Source organism: Protopterus annectens, chromosome 3.part1 (assembly GCF_019279795.1).
Source record: "Protopterus annectens isolate FY-2018-M chromosome 3.part1, PAN1.0, whole genome shotgun sequence".
NCBI lineage: Eukaryota > Metazoa > Chordata > Ceratodontiformes > Protopteridae > Protopterus > Protopterus annectens.
In genome coordinates this window covers 1,117,020,754-1,117,042,363 of record NC_056732.1, presented here as the reverse complement: position 1 = coordinate 1,117,042,363, position 21,610 = coordinate 1,117,020,754, and the positions used below count along the sequence as shown (strand labels likewise).

General features: G+C 40.7%; 1 protein-coding gene across 1 annotated transcript in view; it reads right to left on the bottom strand.

Moving 5' to 3' along the window:
• The window catches only part of LOC122798379 (DENN domain-containing protein 3-like), a 1,373,701-nt gene that overhangs the window by 1,166,409 nt on the left and 185,682 nt on the right, over positions 1-21,610 (bottom strand). The window contains exon 5 of the mRNA XM_044067263.1: positions 7,692-7,831. Within this exon, the coding sequence (XP_043923198.1) occupies positions 7,692-7,831 (140 nt within the window). The remainder of the gene's footprint in view (positions 1-7,691; positions 7,832-21,610) is intronic.

The following is a 21,610-nucleotide window of genomic DNA, read 5'->3' as shown; positions in this document are numbered from 1 at the left end:
AAGTAGGTCACAGAAGGTACCCTTTTAAGATTTGTTTACTGTTCCTCTCTCTAGCAGGGACACAGAAGAGATCCCAGGGGTGAATTTGCAATTTCCCATCCACGCATCCAGATTTCGCTTGAAGAGGGTTAGCGAGGGGCTATGTCTAACATGAATTGGGATTCTATTCCAGAGTGAAGGGAGCCTCTGGGAAATGAATCTATCCCTCCAGCAAGTCCTATTTATTTTTGTGCTGAGGTTTAGGTCCCTGGAGCATGTAGCTCTAAGGGACTTGGATTTTTTGAGGTGGAGCATGTCCATTAATTCTGGGTTTGACATGGCTTTGTACGTCAGGCATAAATTGCCTCTGAGTAGGCGGTAAGCAACTGAGCAGAGTTGGAGTTTCTTTAGTCGAGCTGCATAGGACATCTGTTTGTAGCCCATGATCCTCTTGGTGAGGTACTTCTGAGGTCTCTCCAGTTGCTGCAGGTGTCGGGTAAGGTACATCCCAAAAGGGGCATTGTATTCAATTATGGGCCTGATGAGTGATGAGTAGAGGGGCACAATGACCTCTCTTGATCTAGATGTGAACCCTTTCGTGATAAGGTGGGCTATATAGAAGGTCTTTCTAACCACTTTGGCAACGTGATTATCAAAGGAGAGATTACTATCTACGTTTGTCCCCAAATCTCTAATTACTTCTTCCGTTTAATGGATTACCACCTATGTGGTAATTTGTGGGCACCTTGTTTTTCCCAAAGGGATGACTATGCACTTTTAAGTATTTAGCATGAGGCCGTGGCTCTGGCACCAAGCATCCGTCTCTGTGAGACCCTTTTGGAGGATGCTTGTGTCAGCTGGAGATTCGATTATGGCCCCCAGTTTGCAGTCATCTGCGAACTTTGTCAGCCATAATCCCCCTGTGTTAGCCTGAACCTCAGAGAAGTATATACCGAACAAGAGAGGTCCCAGGACTGAGCCCTGTGGGACGCCACTTGTAACTGGTTTGGATTCGGACATGGTACCTGTGATTCTGACCATGTGGGTTCTATCTCTGAGCCAGTTTGCAACCCATCTTGTGATATAGGGGTTGATATTTAAGCTGGTAAGCTTATTTATGATACCCGAGTGGGGTATTGTGTCGAAGGCTTTTGCAAGGTCCAGGTAGGCTGTGTGGACTACCTTACCCTCATCTATGGCTTTGGTAACTGTTTCAAATAAATCAACTAGGTTTAAGAGGCAAGATCTGCCCTTAACAAAGCCGAATTGGGTAGGGTCCAGTGTCTGGAGGCTCCCAATGTCTTTGTTTATGAGTTCCATGATAATATGCTCCATAGCTTTACAGACCAGACTAGTCAGGCTTATGGGGTGATAGTTTCCAGGGTCCGTTGTGGCACCACCTTTGTGGAGTGGGACCACTGTAGCTGTACGCCATTCTTTGGGTACATATCCTGTAGTAAGGCTAAGTTTGAACAGTGACTTAATGTGAGGGTTCAGTTCTTCTTGGAGCTTGTGTAAGACACAGCATGGGACACCGTCCGGTCCCATAGATGCTGTGTTTTTTGCTTTGGAGAGGGCAGCTTTCACCTGTGCATTTGTGATGTCAGGGAGGTTACATTCAGTTGGGATAGGCATTTGCTCCTTTGGGGGAGAGGTTTGCGCTGAATCTGTCTGCCAGGATGTTGGCTATGTCTGTAGGTTCGGTATATTTTGTACCGTTATGCAACAATTCAGAGCATATCTGGGAGTTTCCAGCCATGTTCCTGACATAACTAAAGAAGGCCTTGTGATTATCTTTAGTGTCTAGGGCAATTTTTCTTTCAAAGCTGGCCTTTGATGATTTTATGAGGGATCGAAGTTTCTTGCTAATACTGATCAGAGATGCCTTCCCTTTTTGGGATTTTGCTCTGTCATGTAGTAGCTTCCTCCATCTGTTGTATAGCTTATTTATGGCCGGGGTCCACCAGACCGGTGTCCTGTTTTTGGAGGAGTGAGTCTTGGTTTTATTTGGGGTAGCACGATCCATGCATTCCTGCAGGTGCTCATAGAATGCATTTGTAAAGGATTCTGCGGATTGGGCTGTATTATCCTCTGGCCCAGGGGCTTTGAAGGATTCCACCTCAGTCCTGAGAAGTGCAAAGTTGGCTTTTGAGAAATTCTTTACAGTGATTTCCTTGGCTGGGGGTGGGGACGGGATATGGATGTCCAGGGAAATTTGTTTATGGTCTGATCTTACCAATGAGGGGTTTACCTCTGGTGTGGAACATAGAGTCCCCATGTTTGTGATGACCAGGTCCAATATGTTGTTCCCTCTTGTGGGAGTGGTGACCAGTTGTTCCATTGCGTTCGAGTTTATAAATTCAAGGAACTGTTGGGCAAGGGTGTTTGGGCTTGAGTAGTTTTCCCAGTCAATGCTTGGGTAGTTGAAGTCACCCAATAACATAGTGTTTGGAGAGACCTTCATATTCTCCAGTGTTCTCAGGAATGCCAAGTGGGGTTCCTGTAATAGGGAGGGTGTTCTGTAGCAGGCTACAAACTGAAAGGCAGTTTTGCCCGCTGTTAGTTGCACATGGATGGTTTCCGATGCTTCGTGCAGTGCCACTAACATGGAGGTGTAGGTATCTTTGATGAATATAGATACTCCCCCTCCTTTTGTGCTTTGGTCCAAGTTTTGGGGCTGAAACGCATGGTATGAGTTATAACCTGGTAGTGCTGGGGTGCTCTCAGGAGCCTTGAACCAGATTTCTGTTACTGCACAGACATCGATTTTCTTCATACTGAGGAGAGCCTCGAGTGCGTGCATCTTGAGGTTTAGACTTCTGGCATTGAGTAGCATTACCTTTAGTTTTTTTATCCTTGGGTTGTCTATGGAGGTGGGTTTGTCCTTTGAGCCTTGCCTAAAAAGGCACTATGGGGGTGGCAAGAGCCTTGGCCAGTATATGAAAGCCTAAGGGTGACAGGTGCAAGCCGTCCCTAGTGAAGCAACATGGCTTGTCGAGCATGTCATCCCAGGCAGACAGACACTGGATCCCCTTTGAATGACACCAATACTTTAGCCAATTGTTGAAACTGATCATTTTGTCTTTATACTGTGGCATCATTCTTGGTGAGGGCAAGATGCTACTCAAGGTCAGGGTCATACCAGCCTGGGCTACATGGTCAGAGAGCTCCTCTATGTCTCTTTTCATGTAGTCCAGGGAGGTACGTCTCAGGTCATTCACACCAGCATGGACAATGACGGAGTCATACTTGTACTTGCTTTGGAGTGACCTGAGTGCTTGCATTATGTGGCGGATCCTGGCACCCGACAGGCAGCTTACAGTGACCTTCTCCTTGTTCAGTCTGGTGAGTGGGACATCAGTGTGCCGGACAATAGAGTCCCCTATAACAGGTTTATTTGGTGTGTTGTTTGGCCTTAAGGGCTGTGACTGTGAGGCACACTGATTTTGTGAGATATGTGATTCATGGGTATTGTTGAGGGGTGGCTGTTGCTTGGATATCTGCTTAGGAGGTCTTTGCTGTTTAGGCAGATTTTTATTTAGAGCCTCTGAGTATGTTTTTGTGTGTTTATGAGTTGGGTATGCAGATGCAATAGGTCTGTGTGAGACTGGATTTGTGGTGTGGGTGGTTACCTTTTCCTCCTGACTGACTGTGCCAGTCTTGGGTTGAGAGAGCGCTGCCTCCAGTTTGGCTGTGTAACTGCATCTCTCACATGTATTAGAGTTTGTTGGAAGGAGGAGAGGGATGTCTGTGTACATAAGGCAATTGTAACATTGCCTCAAAATTCCCAGATTCACCAGCTGGACTGGAGAGTAACCTTGAAACTGACCTTTGGACATACCAGATTAGTATAGGGAACTGTTTTTTTTACTGATCAGAATAGGGAAGGGAACTGATTTTTCACTTGATCAGGAAGGACCAATCGTGAGCCTAATACTTATGAGAAGTCAAGGAGGGTGTAGTGCTTTAGTTTTATATATATATATATATATATATATATATATATATATATATATATATATATATGTGTGTGTGTGTGTGTGTGTGTACACACCCATTAAAATGCCAGGTTATTGTGATATAAAAATATGACCGCAATAAATCATTTCAATACTTTTCCCACCTTTAATGTGACCTATAACCTGTACAATTCAATTGAAAAACAAATAAATCTGTTAGGGGAAAAAATATAAAAAATAAAAAAATGTACAATAAGCTGTTTGCATAAGAGTGCACACCCTTAAACTAATACTTTGTTGAAGCACCTTTGGATTTAATTACAGCATTCAGTCTTCTTGGGTACACACCTGCCATCAATTAAAGAGCCTCTAATTAACCCCAAATAAAGTTCAGCTGTCCTAGTAGGATTTTCCTGACATTTACTCAGTTGCCTGCTACAACAAAAGCCATGGTTCACAGGGAGCTTACAAAGCATCGAAGGGATCTCATTGTTGAAAGGTGTCAGTCAGGAGAGGAGTACAAAAATAATTCCACAGCATTGAATATACTATGGAACACAGTGAAGACGGTCATCAAAAAGTGGAGAAAATATGTGACAACAGTGACGTTGCAAAGAACTGGACGTCCCTCCAAAATTGTTGAAAAGACAAGACAAAAACTGGTCTGGGAGGCTGCCAAGAGACCTACAGCAACACTGAAGGAGCTGCAGGAATTCCTGGCAAGTACTGGTTGTGTACTACATGTGACAATCTCCCGTACTCTCCATATGTCTGGACTATGGGGTAGGGTTGCAAGACAGAAGCCTTTTCTTACACAGAAAAACACCCAGGCCCAGCTAAAATTTGCAAAACAATACATCAAGTCTTCCAAAAGCATGTGGGAAAATGTGTTACAATCTGATGAGACCAAGGATGAACTTTTTGGCCACAATTCCAAAAGGTACGTTTGGTGCAAAAAACAGCATTTCGCATCACCAAAAGAACACCACCCCCAAGGTAAAGCATGGTGGTGCAGTATCATGCTTTGGGATTGCTTTTCTTCAGCTGGAACTGGGACTTTAGTCAAGGTGGAGGGAATTATGAACAGTTCCAAATACCAGTCACTTTTGGCACAAAACCTTCAGGAATCTACTAGAAAGAGGAAGATGAAGAGGAATTTCACCTTTGAACATGACAGTGACCCCAAGCATACATCCAAATCAACAAATAAATGGGAAAATTAAAGTTTTGGAATGGCCCAGCCATAGCCCAGACCTAAATCCAATAGAAAATCTGTGGGGTGACCTGACAAGGGCTGTGCACAAGAGATGCCCTCGCAATATGACAGATTTGGAGCACTTTTGCAGGGAAGAATGAGCAAATATTTCCAAGTCAAAATGTGCCATGCTGATAAGACTCCTACCCAAGAAGACTGAATGTTGTAATTAAATCAAAAGCTGCTTCAACAAAGTATTAGTTTAAGGGTGTGCACACTTATGCAACCAGCTTATTGTACATTTTTTTTATTTTTTATATTATTTCCCTCAACAGATTTGTTTGTTTTTCAATTGAATTGTACAGGTTATAGGTTACATTAAAGGTGGGAAAAGTTTTGAAATGATTTATTGTGGTCTAATTTGTTTACATCAAAAAAACTGGCATTTTAACAGGGGTGTGTACACTTTTTATGCACACACAGATATATATATATATATATATATATATATATATATATATATATATATATATATATATATATTTATTTTATTTATTTACTTATTTACATTTGATTACCAGGTAGTGTCCGACTGGGCTAGAAGCCTGTTTTCAGAGTAGACCCGGGGAGAAAAGCTCCAAATGTAGTTACATAATTAAACAGTGAGATAATGAGAAATACACTCAAGTATTGTATCATTAAAGATACATCTAAGCATATATATATATATATATATATATATATATATATATATATATATATATATATATATACACATGTATATACCTGTGTGTATGTGTATATACATATATGTTCCTGCAGCAATAAGAGTGGGTACAGCTGCATCAGTCTGCTCTCAGAGGCTGAACAAGATTAAAAAAGAACAGGAAAAGACAGCAAAGTCTTCTAGTTACTTCTCTCCCATTAAGATTGCAGACCTAATGCCAGACTGCCCTTTCTCACTTGTATACCCCTAAACTGCCTTCACCACTTTAGAGGGAATCTGGTGGTGTCCTAATGATATCTGTCAAGTATAGCCGTCATGCACACACATCTTGAGAACTACTGTAGCAGGTACAACTGTAAAAAGAATGCAAGTGCCCAGTGCAAGATGTTTCCTGAAAGAAAAGTGCTCACAGAAAATAAAGGGATACAGGAGGACTTCAATCTTTGATATAAGGTAAATAAAAATGCATGGGATAGAAATCAGTTGTTATGTTTTCACCAGCAAGAGTTATAACTTGTTTTTTTTCTATCAAACAGTGACCCTACAAAACTTACAAATAGCTCAGTTCTGACAGTACATGTCGGTAAATGTGCTTCTCCTAATTTTACTTCCTTTGCTTTACATAAAACATTTGAGTTAATATATAAAAAAATCATATGTGTGATGGTGAAGCTTCCCACAATGCCTTATATTATAAATACCAACTTTCAAAAAGTAAGGTAAATGCAAACCAAGCACATTTACTAGCTCAAAGTGCTGGAGTCCAGCCTATTTAGTGAGGTGCTATTTCAGATGGCAGATTTGCAAAAGGTTGTAAATGAATTCTAAAGGGCCCACTGAACAACAAATCAGACACATTTAGCAATAAATACCTCTTATTGGCTTTGCTCCCAGGACCACTTCTCAGAATAATAGAACCCTAAGCTCTCAGGACATTAGGGAATATGTCAAGTAGGTGACAGTCAGCCAATTAACTGTCAGACCATGCCACGGTGGTGCAGCGGTTAGCGTCGTCACCTCACAGCAAGAGGTTCTCCAGTTCAATTCTCGGCCGGCACGCCTTCTGTGTTGAGTCTGCATGTCCTCCCCACAATCAAGTGACGCTAAAGACATGCAGGTAGGTGCGAGCGTGAATGGGTATGCCTTCTTTGAAGGTTGGGCATCGGGCTGGCAACTCAGCACCATAAAAATTCACTGCCAATCATGAGCGGACCGGAGTTCCGCTGTGGCAACCCCTAACCGGTAAAAGCCAAAAGACTTTTATGAATCCCACAATCCCTATTACAATGAAAACCTCTTGGCTAAAAGTCAGTTAGCTTAAAGGGCTATGCAATATAAGAGCAAAACAGCCGAGTGATATGGACCAAATAGCCCTGGGCTCTCCTTCTTCATGATTTTCTAAGTCAGTGACAACACAATTAAACACTACAGTGGTTTGCTAAAAAAGGTTGCAAACACCAATACTGTGTACAGTTCAACAGATTACTATAGAAATAAAAGGAGATAATAAAACCCAAGTATAAGACAAGATATATGCAAGGTACAAATATGATAAAGAAATAAGCACACAGCCGTTTGTGGGTCTTTATTTGCAGACATCTGCATTATAATCTTTAGTTATCTCAGGAAGTAAAACATAGTAAAATGTAAATCACTTGAGGACTATGTTCAGACAAACTACGATTACATAATCTTAACAAAATAATATAAACAGTGAGTAACTAAAATTAATGTTTTCCATTTCTGATTATTCATAGGAATGCAGTTACAGATTTTGCTCTAACAAATAAGCAAAACAGACTTGAAGCTAGAGGATTATAAAAGCTCTCACCAGGAAAGGAAATCTTTGAAAGCATTGTAGTATGGAAATTTTGATATTACACAAACAGCAACAGGTGCATATGGTCCATAAACTTTGGCAGTCTGTGATGAATTCCAGCTCAGCTGTCCATTTGGTAGATAATATCCTTCCTACAGAAAAATAAGTTGCAGAATCTAATATTAAAAATTTTCTTGTCTCTTATCCCAAGATTACTTTATATACAGTTCATGTGACCAAACATTTTACCACACGTAATACCTTCAGCAGGCACAACAATCTAGCATACGAAAATTAAGGTTTCTTAATGATTAAACAGGTATTACATCAAAAGGTGGGTGTGAATATGGCTTACATGTAATTCAGCAAAGCATTTTCAAGGTATTACACAATTATACAGGCTTGGAGTACACTAAGGTGAAAGGAAGGCTACCAAAAGAGTACAAAAATAGTCAGTATTTGGGGGACAGTCTTCTGTAAAATTTTTGTAAGTGGCACTGAATAGGTCTTAATTTTTGCCTTCTTCTGCTGAAACAAAGTCATTTGACAATGCCTATGTGTTATAAGATGTTATTTGCAATATTGAATGAATGATATAAAAGATTTTGCATGACCTGCTTTATTCTGTGCAGGGTGGTGAGGCACCTATAGTCACCAGAACCAGTCCCGGACAGGATATCAGATTATCTCTAGTTGGAACTGCACATATGCATACACACACACACACACACACACACACACACACACACACACACACACACACACTGCACACACGTATATGGGTGGATTAGAGGGTTTTGCATTACATTAGAGTGTAGGAGAATATTGAAGACACTGGCAAAAACTCATATGAAAATATAGCGGGCATGCATATGCTGCATGTAAGGTACCTCTGTAGGGAGTTGAACTAGACAGCCCAGTACTATGACATAGCAGTACTAACCACTGCACCACTGTTCATCCCTAGTTTAAAACACGGCAAGCTTACTGTAAATAACAGAAAGTAAGGTATCTAATAAGTAAACATTTAAGAAATGAAGTACCATTTGAAGGGAAGATTATGGGGGGAGGGGCAGTTGGTCCTTATCTGGCAACAAAACCAATGCTTTACAGAGTCGGGACAAATACAAAAGTGAAATAAAGATTAGTTGTGTATGAACTTACTGTGACGCCCAAGCTCTGGCCCAGTAATCAAGGAGCCTCAATCCTCACCACTGGCAACAATGGGGAGCATTCACACTGGGAGGATGACAGGTACACACAGTAAAGTGCAATTCCCTTAAGAGCACACAGACACCACAATCAGTCTGGGTCTGGTTTCTCCCTCTTTCTTCTGATCCCCAACAAGACTCCCCATTGGCACAGCTATAGGGTTGAAATCTCACCTGAGTGGCCAAACCAAGACCTCCAGCACCCTCTCTGTCCAACCAGTACTTATTGACCCTGCCCAAGTAGCTGACACACACACACACACACACACACACACACACACACACACACACACACACACACACACACACACACACACACCTGAGAAAGGCTGGCACAGGTTTACTAGACATGCCCCCCTTCTGCCCAGACTGTAAGGTAGTTATCACTGCCACCAGCCAACTCTTTATCAGCTACTTTAAGGTCCTTAACAAAGGGTGTCCAATACTACTGTGTAATGTTACTATTAATCCAAATGGTAGTTTGACCAAGAGCAAGGCTATTAGGAGTGGTCTGTACAATGTCACCAAATAGATATGCAAGTACTCTAAGAGCTTAAATATCTCTAGACAGACCAGACATAATTGAAAGGTTTAAATGTATTTAATAATAAATAATAAAATAATAAGACAATACTAAATATGTATGTACAGTGATATCGGAGTTTAAAATCACAGGAAATATTTAAAACAACATTACAGGACAGTCTCAAATAAATGCAGAAAACATCTAAGCTATACTTCACTATATTCCTAACTGAATCTAAGAGAAATTACTATACCCTAGTTAATTTACTTACAGCAAAGCAAGTGCAGATGTGGTGAGGGGATTCCCCCAGAGCTGATGCTATCTGGTCAAAGACAAATACAAAATGCCCAATCTCTCTCTCAGAGACTTCTTAAATTAATACTCAAATATTGCTGCTAGGATACTTGCAGTATGACATCACTTTTTGTCACCTGACATCAGTTCCCAGGCTCACAACCCCCACTGATGCAACATTTAGCATCCCCCTGTGAAAATGCATAGTCTTCAGATGTTTGCAGCTGCTAGAAGACATAAAACAATAAAATACTTACAATGCAGAATGCTCCCTAGTTCTAGACATCCTGTCTTCTTGCTGCATTGAAACTAACTTTTATAGCGCAATTATAAAACAATTTAATTTCAACTATTTTCTTGAAGTTTTGCAAGTTAACCCTCTATGTTCTAGTTCCAACTGTTAAAACATATATATTTACACAGGTACAATAGTTTATATACATTTCTGTTCTTATCCAGTTGGGTACACTGTGGACACATCCTTAAGCTCAATACTTTACACACACTTTTGTACCAGCAGCTTGATATACAGACAACATACAGTTGTAATATAGTGGTAGCACAAGCAATTGCATTCTGCTGATAAGCAATTACAAAGTATCTCCTTCTGTCACATTTCTATACAAATCATATTAATATTCACAAATGACATATGATTATTTACAAAATTCCAGCTAGCTGGGCTGGCAGTATTTCCTTTTGTAATGCTTACCATAATGATAGATTTTCTTCTCGTCAATCTTACAGTATTCCTGACTTAAGGGAGTTGCCTGCTAAGGCGAGTACCCAACGTCAACCAGTATACCAAAGTCTTTTACTACCTAAGGTGCATGGTACATCTGACGGCCATCAGCAGACGTCGGCCATAAAAGAGACGTACGCATGCACCACCCTCAGAACTGAAGCCCCAGACGGAAAGACAGCCTAAGGAAATTAGGATCAGTGCATCCAAGAAAGGCAAGAAGTGAGGGAAAGGAGGGAGGGTTGGAATACTGCAACAGAGAAGAGAAGGACACCTATCATTATGGTAAGTTCTTACACAACTAGTCTATGTCCTTCTATTCTTCTGTTGCAGTATTCCTGACTTAAAGGAGAGTATAAAAGCTCATGAGGAAAGGGTGGAGGAAGTGGCAGAGGAATTTTCAATGAAGCCATGGAGAATGGCCATGGCAAACCCTGCCCTGGATCTAGAGATAGAATCCAGCTTATACTGTTTGGCAAAGGTGTGGACAGATGTCTAAGTAGCAGCTTCTAGGATAGAGATGGTATCTAAACCCTTGAGGAAGGCCCCTGAAGAAGATACTGCCCTGGTAGTGAGCTTTGACTGAGCCAGGGAGAACCTTACCATGGTGGGTGTAGCAAAAGGCAATAGATTTGGATATCCAATTAGAGATGGTCTGTTCAGACACAGGCAATCCCAGAGCCCTGGGATGGAAAGACAGAAATAATTGGTCTCTTTTCCTAAAGGGTTTAGACTTATGCAAGTAGAACCTGATCTGTCTGTGTACATCCAGGGTGTGCAGGATCCTCTAACTACTGTTCTGGGGAGAGGGAAAGAAAGTTGGCAGGTGAATTGCCTAATTTATGGACAATTCATTGACAACCTTTGGCATGAATGAGAGACTGGTCCGCAGGGACACTCTGTCTTTGTGGAAAGACAAGAGGTGGGTAGAATCCATAAGGACTTGGAACTCAGACTCACCTGGCAGAGATAATGGCCACCAGGAGGATTGTATTCCAAGTGCAGTGTTTGAGTGAACTAGAGGAAGCAGGTTCAAACAGTGCTTGAGTCAATTTCTCTAGTACAAAGGTGAGGTCCCAACGTGGAACCTCTGGTCTCCTGGGGGGGTCTGATATGAAAGACACCTTTGAAGAATTGTTTAGCTTGAAATCTAGACGCTAAGGGAGGATTTAGTAGTAAACAAGCAGAAATAGCTGAGAATGAGCTTTGATGGAAGAGTATGCTAATCCTGCATTAAGCAATTCACACAGATAGGATAGAACCATAGGCGAGGGCACCTTCATTGGGTCCTGGTTCCTAGTCAGACAACAAACAGAGAATCTCTGCCATTTGAAAAGGTAAGATTTTCTAATAGTGGGTTTCCCGGCCTCTTGTAGTACTTGAAGCATGTGCTCAGAGTAATGGTGTCTGAATGGTATTAGGCCTCTATCATCCACACAGTTAATTGGAGGGTTTCCAGATGTGGGTGTAGGAGTTAGCCCTTATTCTGTGTTAGCAGGTCCACTCTGTGGGGTAACTTGTGGGGATTGCCCTTGGCTAGGTGAAAGAGATGGGGGAACCAATGCTGTCTTGGCCAGTAGGAAGTCACCAGCAAGATTTTTGGCTTTTCCTGTTGGACTTTCAACAGGACTTTGGGGATGAGTGAAAGAGGAGGGAATGCATATAGGAAGGGGAGGGAATGCATATAGGAATTTCCCCTTCTATGAGATTGAAAGGGTATCCACTCTCCATGCCTGAGGATAGTATTCTCTGGCACAAAACCAAGGAAGCTGTTTGTTCATGGGGCAAACAAATTATCTTTGGAATACTCCATTGGTGGACAATGTCTAAGAACACATCCCTGTGAAGCAGACATTCGTGGGCTTGTGTTCTGAATCTGCTTAGGGTGTCTGCCACTGTATTCTGGCTGGAGGAGATGTACACCACTTAAAAAATACATCTAGGAGGTGAGCTATATCCCATACCTGCATGGCTAGTCTGCACAGGAGATAGGATCTGGTACCTCCCTTTCTTTATGTAGCACAAGACTGTCATGTTTTTGGTGTGTATACATAACTTCCCCGGTCTGATCAGTGATTTGAACATTTGGAGGGCATAAATTAGTGCCCTCATTTCTCTCACATTTATACGTTCTTTCATGTGGGAGGGAGACCACTCCCTTTGAGCCATGTGGAGGTCTAAGGCTACTCCCAACCCATGTCCAAAGATAAGGTCTGAATGGGTGGACGAGGGTGAATGGGAAGACCTGAATTTAGAGACAATTGTGAGATCCACCACCGGAGCTCCTGCTTTAGACATGGGAAGAGCGGACTGAGGTGTTCTACAGGGTGGGCATGCTGAGACCATACTGATTTGAGGAACCACTGACGTTTCCTCATATGAAGCCTTGCCAGAGGAAGCATGGGGATGGTGGAAGCCATCAGGCTCAAGATCCTGAGGAATTGTCTGGGAGAAATCTGATGTAGTAGGAATATCTCTGTGAAGATTAGGGAGAACTATTGTGCCTTGGAAGGTGAGAGAGACACTTGCATCGTAAAATGTTATTATCAGAGAGCTAGGCTGACCAGACAGACATCGTACTACTGTATCCATTAATACTTATTTGTATTAGTACAAATTCTTGCCAAACAGTTAACACTGTCAGAGTTATTTCAATTCTATTATAACACAGCTAGACACAGACTAATGCACACTCAGTCCAAAACGTCACTAAAGAGTGAAAATTACTGTCCAGTTTATATACTCTTTTAAATGTCAAACAATGTTATTTTAATATCCTTGTGACTTGTTCTTCTGGTTTCTGTTTGTATCATGAAAAAGTCCATGGTTATTTCTAGCCTGGACACTTTCTTATGTCCTTGGTGCTGTATCTGAAGACTTCACAAAATGTCTCTCCACATCATCTTTGCGTCACTTGAAGTGTTTGTATTTTATTTCATTTATTTCTGCATCTGAAAGCTCAAAGAAAGTCAACTTCCTTTTTTCTATAACAGGATGCCATTACAGTAAGCCCACAGCTATATGTTATTAATATCTAAGGTGAACATTTATAAGAAATGAACTGTTCTTGCAAAGCAAGCCATATTTTTTAACTGCACACACACTATAATTTTGGGGAAAGCATTTTAATTTATACAATCTCTTTCAATTCCCCCTTTTTAATTAAAACCAAGAAAATTGTAAGACAATCTACAACACAATACGATCTTCAGTACTTTGAATCCCTTGGTCCGTTGCAACATACAGATCCCTTGCATTTAAGGCTATCTCTTTAAAGAGTGCTACATTACCAATGGCTGGTGGACCTCAGCCATAAACAAATTGTATAACAAAAGAAGGAAGCTACTGCATGTCAGAGCAAAATCCCATGATGGGAAGACATCTCTGATCAATATTAGCAGAAAACTACGTTCTCTCATAAAAACATCCAAGGCCAACTTTGAGAGAAAAATCGCTAAGGACACTAAAGGTAACCACAAAGCCTTCTTCAGCTATGTTAGAAACCTGGGCGGAAACCCTCAGATATGCTCAGAGTTGGTTCACAACAACAAAAAATACACTGAACCCACAGATATTGCCAACATTCTGGCTGACAGGTTCAGTGCAAATTTCTCCCTCCCTCACCCCCAAAAGAAGAAATACTTATCCCAGCTGAATGTAATCTCCCTGTCATCTCAGATGTCCAAGAGAGAACCGCCCTAAACAAAGCAAAAAACACAGCATCAATGGGACCTGACGGTATCCCGGGTTGCGTGTTACGTGAACTCCAAGAGGAGCTAAACCCACACATAAAAATGCTATTTAACCTTAGCCTTACTTCGGGATATGTACCTGAACACTGGTGTACAGCAACAGTGGTCCCACTCCACAAGGGGTGTGCCTCTACAGACCCTGGAAACTACCACCCCATAAGCTTAACCAGCCTGGTCTGCAAAGCTATGGAAAGAATCATTATGGAACTCATAAACAGAGACATAGGGGACCTACAGACACTTGACCCCACCCAGTTCGGCTTTGTAAAGGGCAGATCCTGCCTTTTAAACCTGGTTGACTTTTTTGAAACAGTCACTAGAGCCATTGATGAGGGCAAAGTAGTCCATACAGCATACCTGGACTTGGCTAAGGCCTTCGACACAATACCCCACTCAGGCATCATAGATAAGCTCAACAGCTTAAAAGTAAACCCTTAGGGTTGCAAACTGGCTAAAGGACAGAACCCATAAAGTTAAAATCACTGGAGCAATGTCAGACTCAAAGCCAGTCACAAGTGGTGTCCCACAGGGATCTGTCCTGGGACCCCTCTTGTTCGGCATTTATTTCTCAGATGTTAAAGCAAACATGGGAGGGCTGTGGCTGACAAAGTTCGCAGATGACTGCAAACTAGGCACCATAGTCGATACACCAGCAGACACATACATCCTACAAAAAGGCCTCACAGAAATGGACAACTGGTACCTGGAGTCACGGCCTTAAACTAAATGCCAAAAAATGTATAGTCACCCCCTTTGGGAAAAACAAAGTACCCACAAATTATCACAGACAGCAACCCACTGAGTACGGAAAAAGTAATCAGAGACCTAGGGACCCAAGTCGACAGCGACCTCTCATTTGACACCCACGTTGCCAAAGTGGTTAGAAAAACATTCTACCTTGCACACCTCATCATGAAGGGATTCACATCCAGATCCAAGGATGTCATTGTATCCCTATATTCCTCCCTCATCAGACCCATGATTGAGTACAATGCCCCATTTGGTATGTACCTCACCCGGCATTTGCAACAGCTGGAGAGACCACAAAAGTACCTCACCAAGAGGATCAAGGGTCTCCAACATATGTCTTATTCTGCCAGACTAAAGAAACATCAGCTCTATTCAGTAGCATACCGCCTGCTCAGAGGTGATCTCTGCCTGACGTACAAGGCCATGTCCAATCAGGATCTGATGGACATGCTCCACCTCAAAAAATCCAAATCCATCAGGACCACGAGGGCTAAAGACTTAAACCTCGGCACAAGTATGAATAGGATATGCTGGAGGGATAGATTCATAACCCAGAGGCTTCCCATGCTTTGGAACAAGATCCCAGTTCGTATTAGGCAGAGCCCCTCACTGACTCTCTTCAAGAGAAATCTTGATGAGTGGATGGGAGATCATAAGTTTACCCCAGGGGTCACATCTGTGTCACTGCTAGACAGAGGCACAGTAAACTAATTCTATTATATAAGGGGACCTTCATTGTGTCACTACTAGACAGAGGCACAGTATTCTAAATTTATTCTGTACATTTTTTGTACCATTTCATGGGGTGGCAAAAGCCACATCACTATGGCTAGGCTTACAAATGCCCCAGGGCAGATAGCCTAGTACTATACTATGAAACTATGAAACTAAACTTGATTAATAACTTTTATTCAGACACACAGCCGTTATTACTTATTTATTCTTAACTGCTTTTATGCTTGCTTAAGCAAGTTGTCAGCCTTGCAGTTGCACAGAAGCATTTATTTCAAAATCTTGTTAAGTTAACCCTTGCTTTACAAGGCAAAACCTTGTATTATTATTATTTTTTTTTTTTGCATTGCAGCATACATTTAATTTCATTATTGCTTTGGGAAAAGGATATTTAAAAAAGCAATTTACAGGAAAATGTGATCCTCTGTACTTAATAGCCTTTCCTCATTGTTAACAACAGTTACTTGTTTGACAGTTTTATAACACATCTCCTCTGTTATATCTGAGATAGCTCCATAAGATGCATTTGCTAAAACGTTTATTAACTTTGTAACTTTCCATATTGCCTTAGTGGCACCATACCAGTGAAAAAATTCAGCTCCTGAAATAACACCATTTCCTATGTCCAGCTGTTTTAAAATTTTACCTATTTTTTTTTTATCATGAACCTCCCTCTTTTTCTGGTGATTTTTTACCATGTCCTTTGGTAATGTGCGAGTAATTCTCATTACTGGAACTGCATACTCTATATGTAACAGAATTTCTCTTCTTTCATGTATTCCTTTAACAAAGTATTATGTGTTAACTCCCGTGCTGTTTTTATTTTATGAAAAAAGAGTATCCGTTTTTCTATTTTTATCAACTGTAAATGTTTTTTTTTTTTTTTTTATTTATGGCTGATTGTTCTTTAAACATAAAACCTGTATGTGTAACCTCTACAGGGGCTGCATATAATGGCATTTCCTTCTGTAAGGAATGTGGCTAAAACCCAACAATTTGACTTGTTACATGCCTTTGCAAACACATTTTGCATGTCCAAAAATATATTGAAATCAGGTATCCGATCATGATGTCCCCATTTTCATGATCTATTATATCTGAGTATCTCTCCCCATTTTTTCTTTGCAACTGTTTTATTTGCATTTTTTTAGATTGCCTTGTCCTGTCCATAGATTGCTATTATAGAAACAAATTTAAACTTTTTAAGACTAACAGACTGTTACTGTACTGACACTGCTTGTCTGTTATTAACTTACACTGATTTTTTTATGAACCAACATGGTGTGCTGCTTTTGCTTGGATTTTTATTAGCTAAAAATGCTATTTGTCTAAGTTTTTATTAAGTTTTTTAATGACTGTGTATTTTACTACCTGTATGTATTTGCTGTGTATTATTTTTATGATGACAGTTACACCAGTCTGACTAATGATGTTTTTGCTGTACTAGTTTGTTTATAAGACTGTTTGCTGTTATATTTTATGTAAGACATTCTTTTGAAAATATGACATTACAGTCACTGATTTTTACTAGTATTGATCCTGTTTGCTGTATGCATATGCTGCCTTTGGAGGCGTACTGTACTTTTAATGTGGGGGGGGGGGCTTGACCATCTCTTGTTACTATAGAACCTTTTGTCATTTAGGATTTGTCCTAGTTACTGCCTTAAATGATACTCCATTTCCAGATGAAGATATAAACTTACTTACCCAACATTTAATTGCATTGTTTAGTTTTGCATATACCATTTGCATTACTGTAAATGTATTTACTGTATCTGTATTAACTTTAACTTTACACTGTATTTGTATTACCTTTAACTTTACACTGTATCTGTATTAACTTTAGTCTGTGTCTGTATGTCTGTATGTTATTTCTGTGTTTACTGTGAATCCGGCCTGGCTTATTAAACCAGTAAAGTAATATTTATTTTTTGTCTTTTTTTGTCCCCTTTGTTTAATGAATTAATATTGAGTTTTGTATACTAACATTGTCTTCCATTGCTTTAAAAGATCCCTGTACTTTGCTGCCAACTGATAACCTGTGTTCTGTTAATTTATTGCTTTAATGCCTATTGCCTGCTATGATCTGGGTTATAGGGTAGATTATCCCCATATTCTACTAGTCATAATTTACCATTTTTATTATACTGTTAGTGTTTGTAATTACCCTTTTCAGTAAGGCAAGGTGTTTGTCCTTCCTTCTGTTTATTGATTACATCCTTTTTCTGTGTACCCTGATGTTTGCAGGTTATTTGCATATATGCTCTTTTCTATTTGTGATTTACCTGTTCCCACTGTTCTATACACCTCTTCATATCCTCTCCTGCCTCTTTAGGGATTGGATATTGCTTCTTAAAAGGAGGAATGTAATCCGAAGGATTACCTACACTCACTGGTACTGCTAACTTGCCACAGTCTGTCTTTGATGTAGCCCACAAGGGCGGAAATTGTGATTTGATTTGCTCACATTTATCCTGCAGTTGTGAATGTCTCTTGGTAATGTCTTTTTTATAGTTACTTACATCAATTACAAAGCAAGGAAATTGCTGAGCTGTATCCCAACTATCTTCTGCTGTGGCTGATCATAAAACGTTGTTAATTGAAATCAATTACTATTCCCAGTTTGCAGAGAATATTAACCCCAAGGATTGTTGTTCCGCAACTGGAATTCATAAGAAATGTACCCTGTATTAAAGATCCATTTTCTGTGAAACATATTTTAACTGGCGTAATGCTTATGGCCATGCAAGTACCACCGTCAAAGCCTTGAATGTATGGTTTTTTGAACTGATTTACAGGTAACTGTTTGTTAGTGACTGAGACTGCTGCCCCTGTATCAAGCAGGACATCTTTCCATAGTGTCCCCTCCACCCATATGTCCACTAACGGGCGTCCATCCTTTCCACATTTAAAATTTGTGAGAAAGGTTACTTGGGGAGGCACACCCCTAATCATAATCATATTCATTCTGATCTGTTTTCCTGGGTATGTCTCTGAGTACACAGACTGCATGTTCTGTTCCCTGTTGACTGTTAGTGTCTTCCCTGTCTAATGTGTACTTTGTACTTTCAATTTCACATTTTAATTCCTGAATTGCACCGTGTGTGAGATTTGGGTATACTTTATTTTTTCTGTATCCCTCTGTGTTTGTTCCTGTGACTGATTCTCCATTAATGTATTTTCTTTATCTTGATTTCTTTCCCTATTTTGGGGTTTTGAAGAAGCACTATTAACTGTATAGATACCCTTTTGTATTTGACATTTTTTCCCATCTTTTGTAATATGGATAATCCTGTTTAATGTGGCCTATTTTCTTACAAGTAAAACATATCACCTGTTTTTCTGAACTTCTTTGTGTATCTGTCTATAACCCTGGTGGAGCAGAAGCTGCTCGTGATCAACCTTTGTTTGTTTATTATCACACCATGTATTATGCCCCCTTCCTTTCCCCACATAGAAAAATGTACAAAAACAGCTTATAGACTATGTGCATCTGCAATACTGCATACTACTTTTAAAATGTCTAGCACTCTGGCTTTTGTCTTACTCAAGGTGATGTTTGAGATGTGCAATCTCTGAGTCTGCATGTATTTGTCTGGCAGAAACTGATTTTAAAGCTGCATCTGCATTTTGCAGAATGTCATAAACTGTCTGACTGAATTGCTTCAACATAACATCTTGCCTGACCAAAACATTATTTTGTTTTTTTCCGTCACGCTATTTAGACTGTCTGTCTGATTAGCTTCAGATAGTTTTTTAAACTGGTATTACCTTGACTGTGTGTTTAAACAGTTATGTGAGTCTAGACACTCATCTGTTTCAGCTGCTTGATTTGCTTTGACATCTGCCAAAACATTTACTGTAGCCTCTTTTGTATTACATTTTTTATGTGCTTTGATTTTGACAATACTAAACTTTCCTTGTAAATCATTTTGGGAATTAATGCCCGTAACTCTCGTACTGGAGCATGTTTTAGGGGTTTGCCAACACTGTTGATGAATCCCCTTCTGACCCAAACTGGCATGTGTAAATGCAAAAAAAAAAAAAAAATTGTAAATAAAGCATCATTTCAAATAGACCACACAGTGTATGTCAACCATTGTTTAAATGCCAACATATTGAAACAACATTTTTTCTTGTTTTGCCACTGAGGCAGAGTCTGCAATAAACAAGACTAGTGATATATATCAGCAGGAGAAATAACTTTCATTTGTGCTGAACCGTGTCCAATGTCAATTGGTGTATTTTGTTCCCCTTGTAAACCTTGCAGGGCTTTTTGTAACTGTCTTGTCAGATTAACCTCTGTAGTTTGAGCCCTTAGTAAATGTTGTTGGGCTCTATCTGATTGTTATATTAAACCAGAAATGTCATTATGTAAAGTCTGAATGTTATGCTGTCTGTTACTCTAAATGGCATTATTGTCCCTTAATACTGTCCCTAGGGAATGTTTGAAAAGCTGTGAAAACCTTTTCTTTAAAAGGTTAATATTAATATCACACTCTACTATGTTACAACTTCCTTCTTTTTCTTTCTGTGCATCTGCAATATTTACTATAAATAACATTTGTATGTAGTCTATGGTGCCCTGTTCTAGGAGTTCTAGTAGAACTGGTGGGAAAAGGGGGAGCTGATCTTTTGGTGGTAGGGGAATTCCCCTGAAGGCAGACACCTTGTGCCAAACCATGAAGTACCCCCTTTTGATGATGGTTAACACCCGAGAGTCCCGAGTGATGAGTTCCCAGGAAGGAAGGGAGAAGGAAAGGGATTGGGACAGGGGAATTAGGTTGTTGCGAGAGTCATGAAGAGGACCCCAGTTGATCAGGAAAGGGCTGCTTGGTTATGTGAGGAACAGATTCAGAAGAGGAAGGGAAACTGTTGGGTCTTCTTTGCCCCCTTTTGGGGTCTAGAGTCAGGTTCTCTGGATTGCCTGCTTATGAAAGTTTGTTTTGCAGGATAATTGCTATGATACTTAGGCAAAGGGGATACCAAGATGTGCTTGAGATCCTTAAGTTCTTTGCTTTTTTTTCCTGCAGAGATTTGAAAAGCTCTGCGGAAGGTTTCCCAAACATGGCAGTATTATCCGGAGGGGCATCCATCAGTTTTGCCTTGATATCCTCAGGTAGGGGCTGAAGCCTAAGCAGGCAAATCTTCTAAGGCAGAAGAGGAAGCAGCAGCCCTAGAGGAGGCTTCTGCTGCATCACAGGTGCACTTGATAGAATGTCTGGCTACCTGAGAGGAGGTGGCAAGGAGTGATGATACCAGGGCTTTATTTTCAGAGTCAGGCATATCTGATACCAGTTTTGAGACCTGGAAAAGGAGTTCCAAGTTGCACTTGGTCACGTGTGTCTGATAATTTAATGCTCTGAAGGCCAGGGTACTGAGGTATAGATTTTCTTCCCCAACCTCTCCAACTGTCTGCTGTCTTTATCTGAGAGCAGCAGGGAAGAGGAAGGAAGTGACCTGGAGGCCTTATCAGACTCAACAGAAATAGCAGAAGGCTCTGCAGCAGGTGCCTTGAAGAGGACTAGGCAGTCCTTGGGTACTTTGTAGTACCTGTCAGGCTTTTCAGTTGCTGGGGGCTATGAGTCAGGGTGAGTGGAAGTGGATGCAAAGGCATCCAGAAATGCAGGTATGACAGGAGGGATGGCTGAAGGACTGGAGGTCTGAATCTGAAGGAGGTCATAATAGTGCTTCTGGACCTCTGACATCTCTGTGGAGTCCCACTTGAAGTGAGCACACATTTTGGAGATAGTCTCCCTGAAAGAAATCTCCTGGAATGTGTCCCATTGGAGTCCTCTTCAGGGGAGGCATAATCCAAAGGGGCGGGAATTTTGGAGGAATAATCCAAGTCCTCATCCTCAGAGGAGTCTTCATCCAAGATAAGATGGGGCCTAGGTCTTTTCATATGGAAAGAAGGCCTGGCC